The sequence below is a fragment of the Vigna unguiculata genome, chromosome 9 (assembly GCF_037176805.1).
Source record: "Vigna unguiculata cultivar grain cowpea cultivar isolate G323 ecotype 2 chromosome 9, ASM3717680v1, whole genome shotgun sequence".
Taxonomy (NCBI): Eukaryota; Viridiplantae; Streptophyta; class Magnoliopsida; order Fabales; family Fabaceae; genus Vigna; species Vigna unguiculata.
Window position 1 is genome coordinate 1,898,480 of NC_140800.1, and position 24,717 is coordinate 1,923,196.

General features: G+C 31.1%; 4 protein-coding genes across 7 annotated transcripts; 1 reads left to right on the plus strand and 3 right to left on the minus strand.

Annotated features, from left to right (window-relative positions):
* Positions 1 to 2,630: 2,630 nt before the first annotated feature.
* LOC114162965 (UPF0481 protein At3g47200-like) lies at positions 2,631 to 4,396 on the minus strand. Its single transcript, XM_028046986.2, has one exon. It carries the CDS (start codon positions 4,197 to 4,199, stop codon positions 2,691 to 2,693), a length of 1,509 nt encoding a protein of 502 aa, XP_027902787.1. The 5' UTR covers positions 4,200 to 4,396; the 3' UTR covers positions 2,631 to 2,690.
* A 1,686-nt stretch (positions 4,397 to 6,082) lies between these two features.
* LOC114162676 (uncharacterized) lies at positions 6,083 to 11,555 on the minus strand. 3 transcript variants are annotated; one of them, XM_028046630.2, is made up of 8 exons: positions 11,354 to 11,555; positions 10,319 to 10,722; positions 9,662 to 10,141; positions 9,427 to 9,576; positions 9,135 to 9,212; positions 7,396 to 7,443; positions 6,885 to 7,327; positions 6,083 to 6,785 (listed from the first exon to the last, which is right to left on the minus strand). In XM_028046630.2, exons 2-8 carry the CDS (start codon positions 10,683 to 10,685, stop codon positions 6,192 to 6,194), a joined length of 2,160 nt encoding a protein of 719 aa, XP_027902431.1. In that variant the 5' UTR covers positions 10,686 to 10,722; positions 11,354 to 11,555; the 3' UTR covers positions 6,083 to 6,191. The 3 variants fall into 3 exon arrangements, with proteins under 3 accessions (XP_027902431.1, XP_085522431.1, XP_085522432.1); XM_085666305.1 differs by having other exon boundaries at positions 10,319 to 10,666; positions 11,354 to 11,537; XM_085666306.1 differs by having other exon boundaries at positions 7,396 to 7,437; positions 10,319 to 10,666; positions 11,354 to 11,536.
* Positions 11,556 to 13,031: 1,476 nt separating this feature from the next.
* On the minus strand, positions 13,032 to 15,621 carry LOC114162766 (14 kDa zinc-binding protein-like). The gene is made up of 6 exons (XM_028046739.2): positions 15,466 to 15,621; positions 15,307 to 15,390; positions 14,711 to 14,797; positions 14,057 to 14,204; positions 13,314 to 13,431; positions 13,032 to 13,212 (listed from the first exon to the last, which is right to left on the minus strand). The coding sequence occupies exons 1-6, from the start codon at positions 15,495 to 15,497 to the stop codon at positions 13,145 to 13,147; spliced, it is 537 nt and encodes a 178-aa protein (XP_027902540.1). The 5' UTR covers positions 15,498 to 15,621; the 3' UTR covers positions 13,032 to 13,144.
* A 665-nt stretch (positions 15,622 to 16,286) lies between these two features.
* LOC114164420 (UPF0047 protein C4A8.02c-like) lies at positions 16,287 to 19,636 on the plus strand. Of its 2 annotated transcripts, none has more exons than XM_028049090.2 (7): positions 16,287 to 16,581; positions 17,249 to 17,321; positions 17,606 to 17,700; positions 17,804 to 17,837; positions 18,524 to 18,578; positions 18,672 to 18,714; positions 19,361 to 19,636. In XM_028049090.2, exons 1-7 carry the CDS (start codon positions 16,297 to 16,299, stop codon positions 19,430 to 19,432), a joined length of 657 nt encoding a protein of 218 aa, XP_027904891.1. In that variant the 5' UTR covers positions 16,287 to 16,296; the 3' UTR covers positions 19,433 to 19,636. The 2 variants fall into 2 exon arrangements, with proteins under 2 accessions (XP_027904891.1, XP_027904892.1); XM_028049091.2 differs by having other exon boundaries at positions 16,292 to 16,581; positions 17,261 to 17,321.
* Positions 19,637 to 24,717: the final 5,081 nt, after the last annotated feature.

A 24,717-nucleotide genomic window follows, 5' to 3' on the forward strand; every position in this document is an offset into this window, starting at 1 on the left:
ATTTAAATAACTTATAGTAGTGTAGTCCATAGTCTACCTTGTAGTCTTATAGAGAATGTTTTTGTTTTAGCTAGTTAATTAGGATCTTCTGTTATCCTCTAGGTCTATATATTGAGACACATTTTACTCTTTTGGAGTATGTTGTGTTGAGACGAATTCTCTATGTGTAGAACCCTTTGTTATAATAAAATTGTTTTCTTGATTTTATGATTTTCTTATTACCCAACAAAAACAACAATTAGATGCATGAATACCATTCTTCAAAAGATGTTTGGCTTTTAAAAAATTTTGTCGGTAACATATATTGAATTATTTTTTTTTATCGGTAAAATAAATATATTAAATAAATACAATTGATTGTTCTAACTCATATTTACACACAAAGTAATACAAAAAAGAAAATAAAAAAAGAAATAAAAGGCAACAATATAACACTTCCCTATCTATGAAGTATTAATATCTCCCACAAGGTTGTTTAAGATCTTTCTCAAACAAAATGCAATTACCATCTCTACGAAATGGTGTAGAGAGTGTTACAACGAAAATATTTTATTAGTTAAACTATAGATTTGTATATCTATGTAATATACTGTAGTATAATTAGAACTTTTTTAGTCTTGATTGATTTGTAGGAGTAAAATATTACAAAATTAGTTTTTGTATATACAAAAAAATACGAATGAAAGTCATAGAATAAGTTTATTTTTCAATTCGATATCAAAGCTTAACAATTTTGTGAGACTTTTTCTTCCATCATACAGGAAGAACAATGACTCTTGATATGTGTATTATTTTTCTTCGAGGAAATTCATCGGAGAAAGATTATACAAATAAGACATGATGCTAACTTGTATAAGGTATTATCTACATTTAATCCAGAAAGATTAGATTTGTGAATCTTTTATTTTTATATAGTATTTAATTTTATTATTTTTATTCAATATAAAATTTAAACTAATACTTGTATTATATTCTCTCCATTTATTATGACATCGTATCATGAAAGCTCCGGGGGGAGACAATACAAAAGTAACAGAATATGAGAGAACATGAAACATCGTATTGATGAAGGGAAGATAATTTTTTCGGTATATGATCTCAATTCGAGTGATGACTAGGGAAATGTAATCATCCAGGTGTAGTATCAGTGAGAGAATTATGAAGAATGGGCGTGTGCAATAAGGACTTGATTGTGTGTTAGAAGAAAATGGGGATTTGTTGATGAAACAATTTTCCAATAGAAGGAATTGGATCGTCCTATATGGAGGAATATGGTGGAAATGCAACCTTGAATTTGCCTTCTGCATTTTCTTATACGAAGAATGTCAAGGACTCATGAGAAGACAAAGGAAGAGAATGTGATATGCAGAAATTGCAACAGAGAGAGACCTAAAATTGAAGAAAATAATAGCGCACGATGCAAGGCAGAACAATTGATCTGAATAGGACGCTAAAGAGTAGGAAGTGTCTTTGCTAATGTTACCGAAAATGAAACAGCGGGGAGCACGAACACACCCTTCTTCCATGCAGACAAAGAGTGGTCTTACTAGACTAACCACTTTCTCGTCATTAACAAGGTGAATATGAATAAAAGAAAACTTCAATGAGTTTTTCATTTAATAATAAAGAGAACCTCAATCTCAATATATAAGATATAGTATAAAACTTTTTCTTTATGCTAGCTGATGGATTAAATTTTTTTGTTATGATTATAGAAAGATTGTGGATATATATATATATATATATATATATATATATATATATATATATATATATATATATATATATATATATATGTATTTAATATTATTTTTATTTCAAAATCTTAACACAATGATGTTATAGATCTTTACTCTTATATAGTTTCTAACTTTGTCTATTCCGTGTAATATGAGACTTTGACTCATATTTATACTATTTCCAACACTAATTTCTCTACAGATTTATATATGATAAATTAATTGCTCGCTTCTCTATCATGCATATTATTTATTCAGTAAGGATTTAATTTGAATTTTGATTTCACTTGTTATTTGTTAATTTTTTTATATTCCCAAAACAACGTTAAATACTCTCGAGACAATACAATGTAATTAAGAAACAAAGTTATCTTCTCCTTATACTGTTTCTTTGGCTAAACAAGAAGAATAAGTACAACAAAACTTTGATTCTGTCTCAAGGTGCTCTCAGACTACAACCAATAGTACTAATGCTTTAGATTCTTTTAAATTGGTTAAAAAATTGTCCAGAAATTTGGAAGATCCAAGTCCAAATCTATGGCTTCCTTGGGAAAAGATCGCTTCAGTGTATAACATGGGAACTTATCCTATGCATATTTTAAAAAGTGCTAACTACTGTGTGGTAGGCCTGTTAAGAAGAACCACGTGGATCTGCTAACAAATTTTTTGTTGTTTTATGATTTATTTTTATAAAATTTAGTCATTAGGAAAAAGATTACCATGTTAAATAGTATAACTGTACGCCGTGAAGTAAAACTAATAGTAGTTTCAAAAACACGGGTGAAAGTTAGAAGCTTTTTTGTCTCACTGCTATTTTCTTTGATTTCTCAGGACCACTAGATGAACTTCTACTCTTTATTAGATCAAAACTAGTTCAAGCAATTACAGAGTTATCTTATTCAGCGCTACAGCAAACTTCCTTGTACAAATCTCAGATTTTCCTTCAGAGGTTTAAAATTGTGTTCCCCTTTCTAATTTTGTTGCAGCATCTTCAGTTTTACTATTTTCACTTTTCCTATCATTGGTAGGAACGCCACGAACTGGTATACAAAAAACATCTATGAAGGCAGATCCAAAGCTTTGGTTCTTAAACGCTTCGAATGAATCTGCGAATGAACACACAGTCTGAATGAAAGTGAAGTAAAGAGCCAACAACGCACCAATTGTTGAAACCCCCACCACCCAGCTGGTTAAATAGTGATGCACTAAAGAAGCTCTTTTTCTCGCATAGAAGGAAGCAAAGTACTTATTTGCGTCATTCACCACTTTGTACAAGTAGGACTCAGTTTTGTCCCGAACAATTTCTTTGGTGATGTTGTTGATTAGTTCGGAGACAGTGTTATCATTGCCAAGAGAATGGTGAAGCACCCCTTTGTAATGAAGAAGAGAGACATCACGAGCAGAGTTGATGAGTCCGTTGAAGAAAAACAAGTAGGTTGTGACATCAGGGTTGCAATCCTTGTGACAGTTCTCAAAAGCAACTATGTTACGAAACACAGTGCCTCTGTGATCATTGATGTACAAAGGAGGAATAGTGAGTTGTCTTGTTAGAAAACCCCATTTTTTCCCAAAGCTTATGTCAAGCAACTGTTTACTCTCATCTGCTTTGATCTTCACACCAGCCTCTATCAGCTCCGTTACAGAATGAATCATGTGAGGTTGAAAGTTTCTTGGTTTTTCTCCCTCCAGATCTGGCCTAATGGCTGATCTAAGAAGATCGAGGAAGTGAAGTCCTCTTAAATCACCAGCTTTCTTAGTATCCAGTGTATAATCCGAATCCACCTGCAGCAAAGGATAAAAGAATCGAAGAGCAAGATCTTTGAGACAGTTATTTGGTCCCGAAGGAGCAGAATCAACACTGGTTAACTCAAACAGTTTGCTCAAAACAAACATGGGAAGCTGGTTTTCAAGCATTATCATCTCGCGACGGATGATCGGCAACATCCATGGGCTGAGACAAGGGACTTTTCCGAATTCAGAAGCTGATAAATCCCTCAAGAGCTGAACTATGAAAGAGCCGTCAACTAGCATCATTTGTAGAAACTCGTCACTGCTGAATTTGATATCCTCGTTGTAACATCTCCGAACGTTGGTTTGTTGTTCCTCTAGGAACTTAAAAGCCTGGTCTAGTTTGGGTTGATTAGCATGATTGTTGAAGAGGCGGCGATAGAATGTTGTCTTGAGATCCTCCATGTATCTCAAGTGGGGTGCTCCATGGTGACAAGGACCGATGGAGATGTTGTTGGGTCTGTAGGCTTTTGGTTCGACCCTCCGCATGTTATGTGGAACCCGGTATATGCAAACTGGGTGGTGAGTTTTTTCTTGCTTTCCACTGTTTCCATTTTCTAACTCCTTTTTCATAAGATCTTTCCAATTTGAGCTCATTCTATTGGCAGTGCTGTGAATTTTTCTTGTGTTGGACATGTTATAGGCTAATCTGACGAGTTTTGCACATGCCATTGTATTGTTGGAGTGAGAAATTGAACTGGTTTTGCTCTCTGCAGAGAAAGATTTTATCCTTTTTCACTTGCAGTTGGTCAATTTTTCATATTCAGGTCAAGTCTTCTGTTATAATATAAATAAATAAGACTGCTTGCAAATGAGAAGCTACTTGTGAGCTTCAATACATAGAAGAAAGGAGGACAAACTCAAAGCAAAAAGAAAAATGAAAAATGAAAGTGTGAAAATCAATGAAAGTCCGAGGCACGTGAAGAACAAACAACTATATAAAATAGAGACAGATATAGGAGAGAATATGGTAAACAGTAGGGTCTGTCGGAAAAAATAATGAAAGATTTCAAAAGGTTACAAGATTGTTGTTTACTGTTTCTGAAACAATTTCTGTTTTCTAAAATTATAAAATAAACTAACTTGCTTTATAAAATCTGTTTTCTGAAATTCTCACTGTTATTTATAAGTTTTGTTTTCATTCTCCGTTCTCCGTGTTGAAACTTGTTTTCCTTAATCACATTCACATACTTGTATATAAGCTTAACCAGATATTGTTGGGAAATTTTGGTTTAGCTTATAATAATGTACTTTGAATGTTCAAAGTGTGATAGAATAAAGATGTTGTTTGTTACTAGTAGGTTAAAGGCTGTTTTCAGAGCAATAACGGTGATCTAAACATTAGACGTTGTAGAGCAAAAACTTTGTTCAGTTAGAGGAATCACCAGTATATACATACAAATTATGGAATGGCATCGTTCATAATATATTTTTTTTTTAAATAATAGTACTATTTTAACTTGTGTTACACTTTTTATTGTTTTTTTTATATAGAAATATCTTTTTATTCAAATGGTTACTATTATAAGTTGTTTTTAGAAAGGAGAAGTCATTATTTTTTATTATTATTTAATCATTCTATTTGCTGTTCTAAAATTATTACACCGAATTATATATTATTACTAGTATAATATCATATAAAAAGTATTTTTAAAGTAGATACCACCAAAGTTTATGATGTAATTGACATTACCATAATTCTGTTTTAAAAGCAATATTAATAGTATAACATTTTTTAATTTTAATAACAATGCATGACAATATAAATTGAATGAATTTGATATGAGCACAACCACTAGTTGAATGAATAATTAACTTGTGTTAGTTATGTTGGAAATAGTGAGTCAAGAAGATAGAATAAATAAAATTAAACATACGAATAAAAACTCATAACAATGTTACTTTAAAGTTTTGAGCAAAAGTAGTGTGAAATACTGTATATTTGTATAATCATATATATATATATATATATATATATATATATATATATATATATATATATATATATATATATATATATATAGGAAAAATATATATAATCCAACAAATTTTATATATATATTCTATGAAAACAAAATTTAATTTGTTGGTAGAACAGAAATTCAGTGAATGAAAGGTAATTCGTATAAATCAGAAAATCAATTGGTCAAAATTTAAAACAAAAGCAATAAAACTAAAACTAGTTTAAACGAGTCAATGAAGAATATGTATTCAATGTTACAATTTCAAGGAATACTAATCTAACTAGGTATCTTCTTTTTGTTTCATTATTTTACATATCAGATATATTGACCTCTCTTTTCTCTAAAAAGTTAGAGTAGCTGCCAGATTTTTCGAAAGCCACAAAGCTTGTAGTGCTTTCTCAGTGATTTGGTTTTCTACATTGACTTGTAATGCACATCTATTTTTTGAGTAAACTTGAGAAATTGGATGGTTTGTTCTTCCTACCTACCACGCTCTTAAGCAATAAATTTTGCATAAATATCGTGCAGCCATTTCTAAAGGGAAAAATGAAGAAAATATAAAATAGAGTATTTCAGGAACACCAGCAGAAATAAAGCAGAGGCAGAGTTAATTAGCAGGCATAAACTAAGACTTCAAAACCAAAATGAAAACTAAAACTGTAGCTAATCACCTAGGATGAATAGTATTTACCAAATTGTCTCAACGAGCAAATACACCAGCTCCGTAAGTACAAGAGATTGTATCAACAAGAAGAGGAAACTGTAAAAAGGCGAACAATATTGCTGGGATACATGCAACAAGGGTTGTTGGAATGAAAATCCATGCCAATTGATGGCCAAGTACAATGAAAAATGTTGCACCAAAAGCTATGAGCATTGTGATGATGGAGAAGAAAAGGGTCGCAATGCCAACACTCAACCTTTTAGGCAGTGACACAAGGAAATCCTCCTGTGCATACCTTGAGGTGAGTATTGACAAAAACATCAATATAGATACTACTGAGGAGAATAATCCAATAGCATCTGAGAGAGCAAAAACTTTGAAGGATGTAGTGTGCATAAAAATAGGATATCCATTATTGTTGTTGTTCCCACCTGGTACCGTAAAGATTGCTGCAAACATCACAGTGGTAATAAGAGTTGAAACCATCATGCATGATGAAGCAGTGTTCTTCAGCCATTTTTCCCCTTCTTTGGCCAACCCCTTGTGTTCTTCGGTAAATAGCATTTGAGGCGTCCTACCTTCAGAATCCTTCGTCTCCTTCAATAGAGGCTGTATGATCTTTTCCACCTCCTGTAAATTCAAGAAATTAAGTGTTTCAAAATAACCTTAAATACTCAATGAGCAACTAAACTGAGAAATCTGACTCCAGAATGAGGATTGAACAATGACCTTGAACCACAATAATTCCCTTTGCATCTGCAGTGCTGCACCAGATACAACATGAAGCTTATCTGAAGGTGCCAATTTTCCAGCCAAATGCAGTATGTTGTGATTGTTATTGTCTCTGTAAGAAGTTATCAGATCCTTATGTGCCCCTATTTCATAAATCAGGTTAAATATTTTTTCCTGACGATACACGATTGCAATGTGAAAAAGACTTCTATTTTGGCTGTCAACTTTCCAAAGTAGATCGGGATATGAGTGAAGAAGCTCAATTACAATCTCAGGTATTCCAAATTCAGCAGCAATAAATAGGGGCCGTGACAAAGGGCTTTTAATCAAGTCTCCATATATTTCGTCTGATGACTCTATTAGTTCCCAAAGATGTTGCACTAACTTTAAAGCCTGTGAGTTCAATATCTTTTTCTTCTGAACTGTTTCAAATCCTGGCACTATAGGTATAGCAAAATTAGCTCAAGTCAAACTAAACTAAAGTAAGACAATCAAGTTGGCAGCATACCAAGATATTTTACAGCACGACAGAGTCCAGTCACCAATAGGTCTGCAACTTCAATCCAATAATACATATATTAGCAATGAATCACATGACAAATGTCCTGATTTATAGACATAATAGAGAAGCAATATCTCATTTATGATGAATATTCATGTCTGTTGGTGACCATGGAAATATCTTGTTGATGTCTATATATTGACCAATATTAATCCATTCCCTGCAAGATTCATTTTTGCTGCTTTTAATGTCATTACTGAAAGAGGTTTGAGAATGATTATCAGATCATTGTTAAATTAATAGGCTGTAAAAGTCTTTTTTTTCTACTATTTAATCATGTTTGCTTATTTCAGTTAGTTTGTTTGTGTCAGTGGTAATATTTTGGCATATATTTACTCTGATTTTGTACATATTTGTACTCTTAAATGTAGAGGGTACAAAACTTTTTGTTCACAGCATGTATAGGTGTGATGATGGACTGTCATTTCTCCTGTATTTGACCTTAGATACAATTCGAGTATGAAATACAGAATGGTTGGGCTTTTGAATCTTAAAAGAGAGTTTGAAATACTGAAAATGGAGGAGAATGAGTCTATCAAGGAGTACACTTCAAAGTTGTCCCATTTGGTGAGTCAAATGAGGCTATATGGTGAGGTTGTAGGGGCAATAAGACTGTAGGAGGAATAAGGTTGCAAAAAAAATGTTGATTAACCTACCCAAAATGTTTGAAGCCAAAGTTGTTTCTATTGAAGAGTCATGGAATCTCAAGAAAGTAATATTTCTGATATGGTTAGTAAATTGCAACTTCAAGAGCAGAGGTTCTTTGTGAGGAAGAATGATTTGATTTGTGTAGAATGGGTTTATAGAACAAACTTACATCCTATAGATTCTATTCACAAACATAAAACGAGACTTGTTCTGAAGGGATATTCTCAAATGGATGGAGTTGATTATGGTGATACATTTGCACCTACTGCTAGGCATGAAACAATTAGATCAATTGTTTCTTTATCATCACAATATGGATAGAAAATCTTATACTTGTTAATTCATCTTTTTTATATGGTGTTTTGGAAGAAGAAATTTATGTTAAGACACCTGTTGGTTGGTTTTATTGTTGCAAGTCATGAAAAAAAAATTGTGGTCTTCACAAAGTCTTAATGAGCTGAAACAAGCTCCAAGGACTCAGTATAGCAAACTTGACTCTCATTTGTTTGCAAAATAATTTCAAAAGTTAAAATGAGCCACTCTGTTCGTGAAAGATTGTGACAAAGTGGGTAGAAAATTAGAGTGTCCCTTTAAGAAAGAAAACTCAAAAATCTATTGTCTTAAGTTTTTAGGTTGAAGGTGGTATCAATCCTTATGTGGATTTGGCTCATTCTCAAGCGGTATCGCAGAGCTCTACTGATGTAATTATGTTTACTTTAGTTTATGTAATTATGTTTACTTCAGTTTGTTTGTTTGTGTCAGTGGTAATGCTCAGGCATGAACTTACTATGATTTTACACAGAAAATAAAGAAGTTGTTTTGTTTCTCTTCATTACTCTTCTCTTTTCATGTTATGTGTTTTATGTTTACATAGTTTAAGCTATATCTTAATTTAACAATCATCTTTCTAGTGATGTATCATGAATGTGATAAAAAAAAAAAGAAAAACTTCCTACAAAAGCTTCCTCTGAATGTGAAAGCTCGTTTCTTTGTGAATGATACCCCATATATTTGGCTGCAGACAAAATATAACATACCTCGAAAGGTTGAAGACGCCTGGGATTGCGAGTTGTTTGACTGGCATTTGTACTCAGTTGTTAGTTTGACTTGGATCCCTTCAACAAGAAATTTCACTGTGTCATTCCTTTGAAAACGGAACATCTTATCGGACTCATTTTCTTTAATGGTATTGGCAGTTCGTCTCGATGTGTAGTGTTTGAATTATAAATACGACTTGCAAAAGACAGACCAAACAATCTTTCTACATAAAGACTTTATAAAGATGACATTCAAAGCAACAATTTCACAATTTCATGGTGTGATACCCACATGGATACATGCATCTTTCCCAGATGCCTAGTTGAATGCCGCTACTAAATGATGAAGCCTTTTTTGCCAACACATGTAAAGCTGTCTCCCCATTCAAGCCATGACAAGTCGCTAATTGTGGTCGACACTCCAGTATATGTAAAGCAAAATCTGAGAAACCAAGTTCATGAATGATTAATTACCACTTCTAAGTCTCTTAAAAGTAGTCATAACATAACCAGTTTTCGAAAGTTACCATATAAATCCGTAGATATAGCAGCAATCAGTAGACTGAAATAGTCTTCTGTTTTTAGAATCTCATGATCGGTCACTGAATAGAGATACCAAACCATGTCCCTTTGGCCCAGTAATGTGGCTATGTAAACTGGTGTTACACCTTCACTACCTCGTATTCCAGGTAAGTTTATATTCCTTTCCACCATTAGTTTTGCTATCTTGGTAACCCCAGATGCAGCAGCAAAACAAAGTGCAGTGTTCTTATCTTTATTTTGAATTTCCAAGTCTGCAATTCTCATTCTTTTGACCAGTTCCTCCACAAATTTGGTGTGTCGAGCACCAGCTGAAATATGAAGAGCTGTTTCCGACCCTTTTGAAATCCTGGCATTCTCCGCACCTGGATGCAAATTTAGGAACTCGTTGGCCTTCTCCCAGTCTCCTTTCAAAGCAGCTCTATATAAGGGCAAATACATGCGAAGATTCATTGGCATTCTATCTCCTGTCATGAAAACATGGAATATCAACACATTTTAACCACCAATTCCTTACCACAGCAGGCAGAGTGCTACACTATTCTTATAAATTTATACTAGAAACAATGAGTACCCAAGATGCTTAATAATGGATCAAGGAGTACAAAACTTTAAATAATGTGCAGCCAGCATGTGGAACTTACGAAAGACAGGAGATGAACTTGAGGGGGATTCCGAAGAACAAACGTGATCTTGATGATCAACTTGAAGAGATGAAATTACAGAAGTACTTGGGCGATCAACTTGTTGATGTACAGTTACAGTATGTTCAAGGGCATTGGAAGGAACAGAAGATGTGGAATTTCTGGGGCTAGGAGCCGCATCTTTTAACAGAAGTGGTTTTGAACCATAGCACTCATGGGCTATGGTTTCTGGCGTGTTACATTGATGGTTGATGGACTGAACGGAGCATGTGTCAAGTCCATTGCTTTCCGCAAGATTTTTGGGTGGAAACAGCTGTCGAATGCTTGGTGCTCGATCGAACTTTTTACCTGAGATTTCCATTGTCATGATCTTCTTCAATGTGCAGGTAAGCTAAGCTACAGAGCTAACACAAATATGAAATAATATCAGTGACATTGTGTTTTCCCGACTTTAATTTCTACCAAGCACAACTCTTAGTACAAAGAAAGATGCATTAATCAATTATGTGGGGGTTGCTCCAGCAAAAAAAAAATATGGGCTAAAATCTGAGTGGATACAAAAGCAGAAAAGGGGTTGACTGGTCTAGGCAAAAAATTAGTCTTTGACTTCTAAATACTCAAGGATCGACATTCTTTGCAACGTTTCAAGGGAAAGAAAACAACAACTTTCACCATCAGCACGAGTTAAACAGATTCCAAGACCAAAGCAGAGTGAGCATTGGAATATGCTCATGAACACAATTAGTAAAGTTTGGGAATGTTTGAGATACTACTTGGCTGCTAAGTTTCTCCCAAAATAGTTCTGTTTTCTTCATAATTGGTTAATGTACTAAAAAGTATGAAAATCATGTTTCATACTTACATGACCAAGTATCACAAAGCAAAATATAAGGCCAGGGACCAAACAAACTTGCCAAATTGTGAACTGCAGATGGCCCCTATTTCATGATCCAATAGGTTACGGGAAATATTGCCAAATACCGTTGTAAGGACACTAAGTTTATAATTTATAAATGGAAAATGAAAATATAGTACCTTGATTTGAGGCAATGCTTGGAAGTAAGCTAAATTTCATGTTGAAAAAAAAATCCTTTGTAATCATGGTTATAAGGATCCCGAAGCTTTTAGTGAGAAAACAGAAGTGATAATGCTTGGCCACTTTTTTATGTGGAAACGTAAAAGTAAACGAATGATGATAAACAACGACTTGAATTGAAACAGTATTGTTGTGACAAGGAAAGAGGAAACTGCTTAAGCAGATTGTAAAGTAGGACGCGGTTCCATGTGGCAAAAAGTCCTGTCTAGGCACTGGTTATAGTTTTCTGGGTGAAAAAATATACTTGTAGGAAGAACTGGTTATAAATGAAAATATGTAAAGTTTCTCAACATGATAACACAATTAAAAATCGAGTTTGATCTTTATAATTTTCAAGGAGAAAGAGAAGCAATGTACCACTCTACACTTTTTTATAAAATCAAAGAGAAAGAGGGAGTTAAGTTAAAAAAGAAGAGAAGTGAGTGTAAGAAAAGGTTAAAAGTAAAATGGTTAGATATGAAAGGAAGGTTTTTTATTGGTACTTCTTATTATTATAGTATTATTAGTACAAAGTATTTACTTGTGAATAAATATCAATTTTTGTTGCAAATATTTAATGGAATTTTTTTTCCATCTTTTTTTTATTTTGAATGTGTAAATAGGAAAGTTTATTTAAAAATTTTGAGTTAAATATCATTTAGACAGATATGTTATTTCTTATTCTAATCGACGAGTAATACAAATTTTGTCCTTTGAATAGAAAATCTGTGACTCGGGTCCAACGAAAAGGTAACGCCAAACGGGAAGTTCTGATCTGAATATAGAAGCAGAGTCAACAACGAAAATATGAAAAAGTCATTGAGCGCGTTAGATTTTGGTGAGAACATTAAGGATTGTATACTTGATTTTCAGTCAGAATTTAACGTTAATGATTGAAGAAATGATTTTCAGTCAGCAAAGGCAGCTATGAAAATGGGGTAAACCTTAAAATTAATCTCCCTAACAGAGCAAGTTAATCCATCAAACATAAAGTTCAGGTCTTTCAGAGGTGGCAAAGAAAAAAAAGCTTCAGTTGCTATTCTGGAACCTTAAAAATGAATAACAAATTGGAAATGCCTTCATGTTGATAACAAATTGTACTCACTACTTTGTGACGGATCATCTCCCAAATTTCCCAAGCCAAAACCATGTTTAACCATAATTCTAAAACGATTTTTACACTTCATAGTAATAACTTCATGTTAATCAGTATTTGGCAACAACGAATAATAGGAACAAAAAAGAAAAATTACAAACATAGAGATTAAAACCCATTTTTTTAGAAGTTCCAAATAAAAAATGTGACATTATAGCACCAAGAATATTTTTAACTTAAAATGGTGACAGTTTCCTACATCAAAATGAGGTTAATTCATGGGCTAAAATATGCGAGAAGCGTTTTTCTACTATTGCAACAAAACAGTCTACTTTGCTTACCACAGAATTAATCAATCACAGTTGAAAACCATGAAAAGTTGATGGAAGTTATGTAATAAAATCCATTCAGAGGCAAGATGGCCAAATATTCTACCTAATAGTATTATTCGAGATATAAAAAGGTTAGGTTTTCCTAGTAAAAACTAACGACCATTTCACCATTTCTATTTGATTACAGATAAGCTTCCGCTGACCAAAAACTGAAGAATTACTTGTTCCTATATTATTTATACGTAGGTCACAAAAGTACAACTCTTGGAGGAGAAATATCCATGAGATTCATCCGAAATTTTCATGTTATAATTTACAAGAATTCAACCTGGTGGCCAATTCATCTGTCTCCCACCTAATACATGCAAGTGCAGATGATACACAGATTGACCTAATCAAATAAAAGAGTGAGAAGAGGAAGTTAGTAGGTTGTGGCACCACTATAAGCAGCTGAAAATAATCAGGCAAATTGTTGACCAGAAACAAACTTACATGCACTTGGACCATTGTTGATGACAACACGAAATCCATCAACTATACCTTCTTTCTCAGCTACTATTTTTGCAGCATAGAGAAGTTGACCCAATATTTCCCCATGTCTACTATCAGCCTGCAAAAGAAGATTTTATATATCACGTAAAAACAGCTCATCTTTTCCTTGCTGCAACGAGAGAGATCAGAGAATATCCTACAGTGTTGGAGTGGCTTTAAAGAAAACAATTTAATGTTGTATATTCAAAATTAGACTACCATGAGACAAACGAAATAAATGTACTCTGGTTATTATGGATAAGATGCTTCACAAATTCAAAACCAACATATTCAGAGGACCTGAAATCTGTATTTTTGTTCTGTTTAAATTCATATCAGTTTTCCTCTTAGACAAGCATGTAAAATTACTGAATTTCAATTCATCAAGACTTGCTACCTTAGGGACCTCACTTACAAGTTATATATTCTGCTATTTCAATAATCCTTCTTATCTTCCACTTGCAGGTCTCCACAAAAACATCTTAATAGACATACAATTTCAGTAAACTAACCTTCATGAGAAATTAGACTTTTTCCAAAAAGCTATTCACCTAAATATTATACATGAAGTTATATACATAATAAATCGTTGTAATTTTTATTGATGTTAGTAGCCAGAATAGGGGGGAAGCAGAAGAATCACTAAAAAGAAGAATCAGGTACAACTTTGCCAGTGGACATGTAGAAAAAGTACGATTATTGACCTTTCCAAGTTGTGTTAATCCATCTCTACGTTTTGGAATGACTAGAACATGAACTGGAGCCTGCGGATTAATATCTCGAAATGCTAGAACCTTTTCATCCTCGTATACAATACTCGAAGGGATTTCCTTATTTATGATCTTATCGAATCTGGAAAGAAAATGGAGATCACAAAATTAACAAAGACAAGAAACGCAACAAAAAGATTAAGCAATTATAAGCTTGCACACATCTGTGTGCATGTGTGTGTGCCAGTGAATCCACAAATATCAAGAAGTACAGATCTTGCATATAGTATGAAGCCCAAAAGGGGTCATACTACACTGATTATATTTACCAGTCCCAAATATTCATATTGACCATCACAATTATCATTTGAAAGGGAAACCAGTATTATTGAGACTTAAAATCTTTACAACTCAGTGAACTCCTTGAATGTAGAACCAATGTCATCATCTTTAACATCATTCTTAGAGTGAGACAAGGGATAAAATTCAATATTGGTGGAATCTTTTCGGAAAATTGATATCATGCAGTGAAATTTGCATTCCGTTGTATTTTAGTTTAATCAATAACCATGACAATATAACTAGACATCCATGAATAAGGAGAAAACCATAATAAAAAAATCATGCTACAGGTGAAAAGGCCGTTACATTGTAGGAGCTTCACTATCAAAGTTAACAGCAGCTGCTTTTGCTGCAGCCTCTTCATTGTTCGTGGCATGAGTACTGAAGCCCAACCTGTAAGCAAGATGTCAAAAAACATTAGCAAGATGTCAAAAAAATCTATAGATCGCATAGTAAGTCCATAGCTAGACTACAGTCTCTACCTAATCCAAATAAGGGTAAATCAAAATTTCGAATAAGATGAAATCAAACATGTATATTTCAAATCAACAGAAACACTAGATTTTAACTCTAACTAATAACAGATGAATCCCAAACATTTGTAACAATGCCCATCATAACACACATAAATCCTTCAAAACAACTGTTAAGAATTAGGTAAAAGAGAAGAGTCCAACACAAATAACTAGTCCAACACATCAAATATTTTATTCCATCCTACATAATTTATCAACATTGCAAAACTCATCCCTCGATGTATTGATTCTCCTTTTGTGCATCTCGCTATGCCACATCATACTCCAAGCAATTTTTATTCCAACACAAGAGCTTTTTAAGACCCACACTTTTAATAAATTAGAAAGTTCAATAAGGATCAGAGAAGGGATGAGAGAAACAGAGACCTGCGTGGTTGAAGAGGGAGAAGGAGATTAAAGTTGGAGGCTTTGCGAGCGACAGGTGTTGCCAGTTTCAATGGCGAGCAGTTCCTGCAATGAATTCGAAGAGAAACCAAAGAGATTAGATGGAAGTGGGAGAAGATGAAAACGAAAGAGAAAGCTAACCTTAGCAGAGAGAAAGGAATTGTCGCTGCCATGGCGAGTAACCGGGACTTTCTCTAGCCCACACTCTCTTTTCAGTTCATCTACACTCACATTTTAAATATTAAACTTTATTTTTATTCTTTTCAATAGTTCATTATCATCATTATTTGATATGAATATTTCAAAGATTGTAGTCATAATTTTTAAAATAATCAAACAATAAAATAGTCAAACAATTTGTAATGGCACTAAGTTCACTACTATCTAAACCTAGATGGCACCCTTCTTGGTCGTAGTAATAAAAGGAAAAGGACTTTAGACAATGGATATAAATAAATAATTTTCTTTCCTATTATTTGTGGAGGTAGTATATTAAAAAAAGGTGAAAAAGAAAGACTAATTTACTATCTATGTTGATATTATTAAGATTAATTGAAATTACAATACTTTTAGAATATCTAAATAATTAAAATAATTCCAATTTTGATGCCATGGATTAAGATTTTAATATTAGACTAAATTAAATGTAAAATTAAGGATAATAATAACAATGATAAAATTAAATGTTATTATAACAAAACATCTAAATTATTTGAGTGAGAATAACTCTTTAAAACATTTTCAAACAATAGAATAGTTTCTAAAAATATTCTGATCAAGATTTATATTTATAAACAAACAAAAACTTTAAGAACCATTTCAGTCTAATACCAACCAAGCAACCAACCAACCATAACCGTTGGTTTCTGACAGCAAATCTAAACATAAATTTGTGGTCAAAAGTGCACCATTATTTGGCAGCACACAATCGCAACCAGTGTCTCTTATATCACAGATTCCACCACCAGTAAAATGCTGATTTCATGGCTCAATAATGAGAGTAATTTGAGGCATAACCCATTCATTTTAGTTCACTCACTCATTCCGTGGAAGCACTTATTTTTTCCATTTCAACTAGAATCAATGATGCAAGTCTCTTCAATCTGTTTAGCAGCTAACGTTCGTGTTCGCCTGAAGTCACTGCACACAAACCCAGCAACCATAAACGACCCTGCTTCCATAGCTGCTCCGAAGTGGTCTCAAAAGACAATAACATTGCCTCCCCTTAAACGTGGGTGTCATCTAGTAACTTCTAAGGTGTGTCAATTCTTGAACTTCTTTGTAGATCCCATGTATATGTTTTTGTTTCTTAGTATCATGTGAAGTTTTCAAGTTATAGAGCATTCAAGAGGAGTTCTTAGCTTAAGATCAAAGATTTATCTTATAAGCCTCCTTGTTAACTCTTTAGATGAATCAGTTAATGGTATCATAAATCTTGATGATCATATACATAATATTTTTCAATCTATTATCATGATTTGTAATGTTGTAGAGAGGTGATTGCAAATTCAACTTATTCTTTTAATGGTTTTGTAAGTCTTCTCATTTTACTAATACTAATCTACAATTTTAATCTCCCCTTCTTTTTTCTCATACACAGTTTTTTGTCCACCCATTTTATTTTGATTACATAATAATCAAATTTAGAAATCCTGTAATCTTTTATTTAATTTTACATACTTTACTTTTTTTACTCTTATTAATTTGAATCATACACCCCATATACCCATTTAAAAGTTCATAATTAAAGCTTGAATAAAACAGATTTTCTAAAATTAAGAGACTAGTAGTGAAAAAAATAAAATCATTAGTTAAAAGGAAATATTACATTTTTTTCCTTGTAATTCAATTTATTTTGTGAATAGTTTCTTGTTTATAACATATAAATGCTTTCAAATAGATGATTTTATTAAACCAATAATAGCCATTGGTTCAGATTGTGAAAGAAGTTGGGCAAGAATTATCTGGATTCAAGTGTGGCCTAGCCCATCTCTTCTGTAAGTAATTTCCTTTATTGGGTCCTTTAATATTCGGCCATTTCTTTCTGCACCCCTATTATTTCTTTTTGCACCCGATAGAGCTGCCACTCCCTTCTGTCGTCTCACTCTTGTCTATGAGTTGTATAAAAATAAAAATGATTTTTTAAGAAAAAAGTGAGAAATTTCATATTTACAAGGGTGCAAATGGAAAATATATGGGTGCAAAAACAAATGCTCTTTGAATTTTCATGATGTTGAATCTATTTGGGTTTGATAAAATGAACTCAAAACTACGCATATAGTGCATCACACAAGTGCTTCTCTCACAATCAACGAAAATTATGACTATGATGTTCGTGATGACACAGAAACATTCCTCAATCAGATAGTTCCAGAGGTTAGTTTTCTGCTTAGTTAGTTCTTACATTAATATTTATAGAAAATTATTTTAATCTACAAAAAGGCCTTGAAATGAATTTTCAAATGTATATACTTTGCAGGGCCCATCTGCGCCATGGAAGCACACTCTAGAGGGTTAGTTTTTTTTTTCTTTTTTTCCCACTTACTAAGGGATAATCTAACTCTATGATAATTGTTAGGATGACCTTAGCAAGACTAAAAATTATCTTAAAATCCGAAAGGTTTATAAAATATTTTTATTAGATGCTCCGACATTTTTCAAAATGGCGTGTCCCGTCTTCGATATATATATCGGATACCGTCATGTATCGGATACCGACATGTATCGGATACCGATATTTGTACGATACTTGTAGGACACATTATGTTCAATTTGTAAGATATTTTTTTATCTTTGACATGATTTTGACAACTAAAATAAGGAACAAACCTAATACTATCACTACTTTTCGCATATTGGATATTAGATAGATATATTAGATTCATTTTTGTGTTAGTTAATAATGTATTAGTTGACAATTTCAAACTTAACATGTATATACACATCGTGTCCCGTGTCCTATATTTTTTCAATTTAATCATATCTTCGTGTTCGTATCCGTATCGTATTCATACCCATTTTCGTATCCGGGCGATATAGGATGTAGTTAAAAATATTAGAATATTATGATATTATTTAATATCTATATAGTTTTGTAAAGTAAGATGATAATGTATTGGTAGTTATTTTTTGATTGTTGACACAGTACCTGAAGTATATAATGCTAAATTCAACAATTTGCACATATACACTTTTGCAGGACCAGATGACATGCCGGCACACATAAAATCGTCCATGTTTGGTTGTTCACTCACGTACGATATATTTTATATATTTTTCAAATTGATTCATTATGCTACAAAAATATATCAGCAGTTGCAGTTCACTGATATATATTGTGGCTTCAGGATACCGATTACAAATGGAAAGCTTAATATGGGGACATGGCAGGTAACAAAATTACCTTCTCTATTCATTTTTATTCTTTCCGCTTTTTTTTTCTACTACAAGAAAATATTTTATTAGTGATCAATTTTAGTGACAAAAAAAAATAATTACTATAGTGACCAATTTAGATATTAATTTATAAATTAAAAGTTATTGGTAATTAAAATAATTTTTATATTGGTCACTGTAATGAATACCAAAATTAATTTAGAAACCAATTAACTATAGTGACTAGAGTTTAGAGACAAATTTAAAAACTATTTTAGTTATCAATAATTTTTAATCTAAAAATTAATATTTGAATTGGTCACTATAATGACTAATTATATTTTATCTTACAGCTACCGACTCTCTTTTAATTTGACTAAATACTAAATATTTCAACAATTAATTAATGCTATGTACTTTAGACTTTGGAAGTAAAAATAATGTCAATCCTTTACATAAATGAACTTTTACATATATATAACCTCTTTATAATGAATACCCTAACAAATAAAAAAAATAGACCCAGAACTGTAATTTAGTAACCAAAGGAACTTCATAATAAACAGGCTATATGCCATTTTAATTTGTAGAAGAACAGTAGGATATGGATTAATTTGGCTTTAAATTATTAATAGAAGATGATATTTTGATTATGTTTAAGGGTATATGGCTTTGCGAGCATCGAGATTATCCTACACCGCGTACGGTTGTGGTCACTCTTAATGGAATATGAGCTCATCTTCATATCATCAACAACACTTTCGTTTCAAAATTTATGAATAGTCTCTCTCGATATTGCATCTTAGGTGAAGTTGAGTACCTTGCTATGAATGCAACACTGAAATCTTTTAATCATTGTTCCTTTAATCTGATAAATAGAAAGTTAAAATGTATAAACTGGTTTTAATTGAGGGAAAAAACTCAATTTATTGTCTCATCTCATAAGTTTTATTTAAGAAGTTTATCAGAACAAGATCTTAGTTATTTGAAGAAATAATCTTGTAATTAGGTAATTGTTTTTAGGGTTAAATATGTTTTTGTCTCTTAAATTTAAGTTAATTTGGAATTAGTCAATTTCGAAACATTGAACCAATTTAGTCTTTCATATTTCGAAATACGTGGATTTAGTCTTTTTAATCAAATTTTGTTAAGTTTATTTGACATTTCAAACCTGTTTCATAATAATATTTGACTTAATATTAATGCAAAAATGTATCAAACAGTATAAATAACTCAAATACAAACCTGAAATTTGTGTACGAAACATCAAATAAACCTAACAAAATTTAATTAAAATGACTAAATTCACATATTTCGAAAGATGAAGAACTAAATTGGTCCAAAATTTTAAAATAAACTAATTTTAAAATTTACTGAAAATTGAGAGACAAAAATATATTTAACCCTTGTTTTTATAAGAAAGACTCAGGTTTTAAGAGTAGTTCAATATATTCATGCGCTGAGACAGCAACTACCAACATCTTTAACTGGGTGCTTGCTGTTCTTTGGTAGCTCTTGTATTTCTTGGAAAGATTAAAAACTAGTACAAAGTGTATGATTGCACGTTCGAACTAAAATTAAGAAAGTAAAAAACATTTTACATTGAAAGCAACAATTTTTTTCCTTCTTCCTTCGATGCATTGGAATTCATTTGGCAATAACAACTTCTTTTGAAATTATAAAATCGAACAACCTTACACATTAAAAAAAAAAAATTCTTGTTTTCCATTAAAGAGGAAACATATTATATTGTCATTCTCTTTGTAATTAACCATATCCTCAAATGAACCATTGAGCCACTATGTGTCTTGCAGATACATATGCATCTTTAGAGAGACATTAAACAAATCACAGTTTGATTCATTGTTATGTTAGAAAAAAAAAAAGTGAATTGTGAAGGTTACAGAAAAAAAAAGAAGAAGAGAAATTAAGAAAACTAAAATAACATGTTGTGTAGAACAGTTTCAATTTTTATGAAAGTTACTTTCTTTCCCAATTTCCAAGACTATATGGTCTAATATGTCTCACGGGTGGCCATACACGCGCCATAAAAAGTCTTGCTGTATTTAAAATTAGTATTGTGCTTCAGCTCGTGACTACACATTGAATTCATAATTTTATATGCAAATCATTTTCTATAATTTTATTTCAAATGTTTTAATCTATTAGTTACCATGTCTATCAAACACTAAGATGGAAAATGAAACTATGAGAATGTGATAACTTTTCTAGAAATGGTGAATACCATTGAGCTTTCGTAAATAAAAAAAAAAAAAAAAGAAAAAAAGAGGAGCATTTGAGTAGAAGTGTTCCCTAATGTGTTCTTTGTGTGACTTTTAATATTTAAATTGTTATAACAATATATTTTTCACTGTATATATAAAAGTGAAAAATGTATTTTAGAAAGTAAAAGAAAATCAAGATAAAGAGCTATTCGATCTCAAATTATCTCTATCTTATTCTAATTTTTTTATACAATTTGTACGTAAGACTTAGTTTCTTGGGTAGGTACCAACATTATATTTGTGGAATTCTACAAGAAGGTGGTATCAAAGTTGCAAATTCTTGCTGCAAAATGAAGTGAAGAATGATTATAAAAAATAACACTTAAACAACTAGCAACATAATTTATAAAAAGTGTTTAAATTCATTATTTGAAAGAGAAAATTATGATATTTAGATGCTAAAAATGAAGATTGTGTTAAACTCTTTAGATGTCTTAGACGTACAAATAAGGTATGAATATTAAGCTACTATAGTTGTAAAACATGAAAAATTGAAGAAAAAAAAATCATAAGTTATTTAGGATAATTCGTGTTTTTAATGACCACGAGGACAAAAACCAAAAAGAAGTGTGTGAAACTCATCAACAAAACTTTGAAGAAGATTCAAAGGTGAGAATAATTAAGGTTTAATATCTTATATTTTGGGAATGAAGAAAAAGAAGAAAAAAAAAAAGAAATTTTGAATCAATAATTTAATAGATTGTTAAAATTGGTGGATCAAATGAAGTCTCTCGAAGAAATCAATGATCGAAAAATGGTTAATAAAAGTTATTATTTGAACTGAACAATCGAAACAACTTGGCTTCTTTGCCCTAAAATTAGAAAATAGAGAGGAGGCTATAATTATGCAAGTGAATGATTTACTCCAAAGGTCCTAAGACAAAGAGGTGGAAGAGTTTAATTAATGTATTATTAAGATTAATGATTATGTGAGAACTTTTAGCCTTTAAGCATGTTCATGCCTTTTGGTGTCTCCACTTGTCTCTATATGCAATACTTATTACTGCATTCAGACAAGAGATTTTGGTTTCGTGGTTTTATAAAAAATTATTATCTACAAAACATGTGTATACAATACACTCTTCACCAGAACCACCAAATCATCATTCAAACTAATCATTCATTATTCCTTCATCTTTTATACATAAACAAATTCATCTGTGAGAACTCCAAAGTTCCAACTATTAATTAATTCTACTTTTATAATAATTGAACAACAATATATCATATTAAATATAGAGATTATATAGATGAGATAAACTATGATCACACCTTTCTATGTGCATGCTTGCAATGAATAAATTATACATAGATCATAGACACTACAAATATTAATATCATATATACTTCTCTTTTACAAACTCGTATATATATAAATAGAAAATTTTGAGGACTAAAATAGAAGATGTTTTTAGACAATAGTCAAGAAAATAAAACAAAAATATTAAATACAAGTAATACGTGTCCTTTTTTAAAGATATAAATAAATGCATTGACTTTTTAAATAATAAATATTACAATGGCTTTTTTCGAAAGTTTACAAGTGTAGAATAATTTGGGTTTTCTGTAGATTCAGCATGAAACTGTTCCATGTGCTTCAGTCCAGATTCAGTTGAAACTTTAAGCACATATGACAAAACCTAACCAAATAATTCTGAATCAAAGCACTGTGACCTATTTATTGTGGAGAAAACAAACTACTTTTATGACTTATCTTCATCAACAAAAACTTCTACTAAAAATAAATAAGAAAAGAATAAAATTAATTTCAATAATAATTCTAAAAACTTTTAAAATATCTGAGAAATCTTTTACAATTTAATTTATTCATGTATTTTTCTTTCTCTTTTATATTTACTTCTTAAATTTTTTTTATGGAAAAATTGTGAAATATATCTTAAATAAAAGAAAAATCTACTTAAAAGAAACGTGAAATGGTACATCAACAAGAAAATCATTGATTGTCTCTTTGAAAGTTGGATGAACAAAGACCTAACCATTCATAAAAGAAAGTACTAATTAAATAAACCACATTTTCACTGTTTTATAAAAATCGAAGTTAATCTCACATATATATATATATATATGTTCAAAGTTTGCACAGAAAACTATTTTCATGATAAGTACATATGAAACTTTCTTTTTTGGGTCATATATAAATATAATTGTAGACCTATATATAAAAATAATTATCAATGGTTACATCTTCTTTTGAATTAAAATTTTAAGTACTCATTTCAACTAGTCATACTTAGAGAGTTACTATATCTACTCAAAATAATTTTAGTTATACATTAATTTTAATTGTAAAATAAAATAAACAATATCGTAATAGGAATTTCATTCCAACTATAACCTAATCCTTTAGGATTTTCATTCCAACCATAACCTAATCCATTGGGAATTTCATTCCAACTATAACCTAATTTTTATATATGTTACTACGTACCTACAAAAAAAGATACTAGCTAGCTCAGAATTTGATTCGTAGATGAAGTTTCCCTCCAAATTATACTTCATTTTAATTCTGAAAAACTATGAATATGAATTGACATTTTGAAATTTGAAGTTAATACGAAAAAAAGAGAAAAAGAAAAAGAAAAGCAAATAAAGAAGTTGGTATTAAAGGTACGCAAATTACGTCACTAATTGATGAACTGATTAATGGAATAAGAATCTCTCACTTTTTAGTGGGGACTCGGATTACAATTGGCGTATAAATCACAACTTTGTTACTATATTTGTCGCAACATGGTTCTACAATCAGAAATTTTACCTAATTCAAATCGTCTTAAGTTGGAGAAATTTATTTATATTCTTAAATCATCATGCTTAGCCATATATAAGTACGTAATCATAAATTAGAAAACAACAATTTGAGTTCTCAATGTCAGATTAACTTTTAATAATTAAGCAATAAATGGAACTTTCTCCTTAAATAGAAGCAAACCTGAAAGTAGGCTCATCATTATTCTCTAATGGAATCTTTAGGTCTGAAAAAGGTAGCTTGACCCAGTTAAACGGACATAACATGAATATTTTGTTTAGAAATATGCGCAAAATGTTAACATGGCTAGGTTACATAAAACATATGTTTTTGTCATGATAAAGCTACTTAACATGATAGGTATTTCAAACGGGGATGACAACGGGACATTGCAGATGGCAGAGATGGTTTTGTTATCTCATATATTTTTGTAAAAAAAATTTATTTATATACTCGTATCTAAATTTAAAGGTATCAAATTTTTGTTTCATTTTTATCTAGGTAACAGGTATAATATCGTACTCATATTTATTTTCTTATTACTTCAATATTAATTTTTATAAAACAATAAAAAATTACAGTAAATTTAAAGAAAACATAATATTATCAAATATTTAATATTAGGAGATGATTATTTCTTCGATTTCAAATACTTTGAAATAAATTATAATTGTTTATATTTTAGATTATAATACCAAATAAAATTTTATGAGGACCAAAATATTTATTAAATTTGCAAATATTAATAAAACTTAGTTGATAAAATTTAAAAATATTTTAAAACAAATATAAAAGGAAAACAAATATATTTTCTTTTTAAAAAATATTTATCAAAAAGTTTTTCAAAAATATTTATCAACTAGAGACATTCTTTTTAAATAAAGGTAGTTTTATTTTTTTTTTCAATTTAAGGACTAAAAGAAAAATCATAAAAGAAATTAGCGAGTCTAATATTTTTAGGGTAAA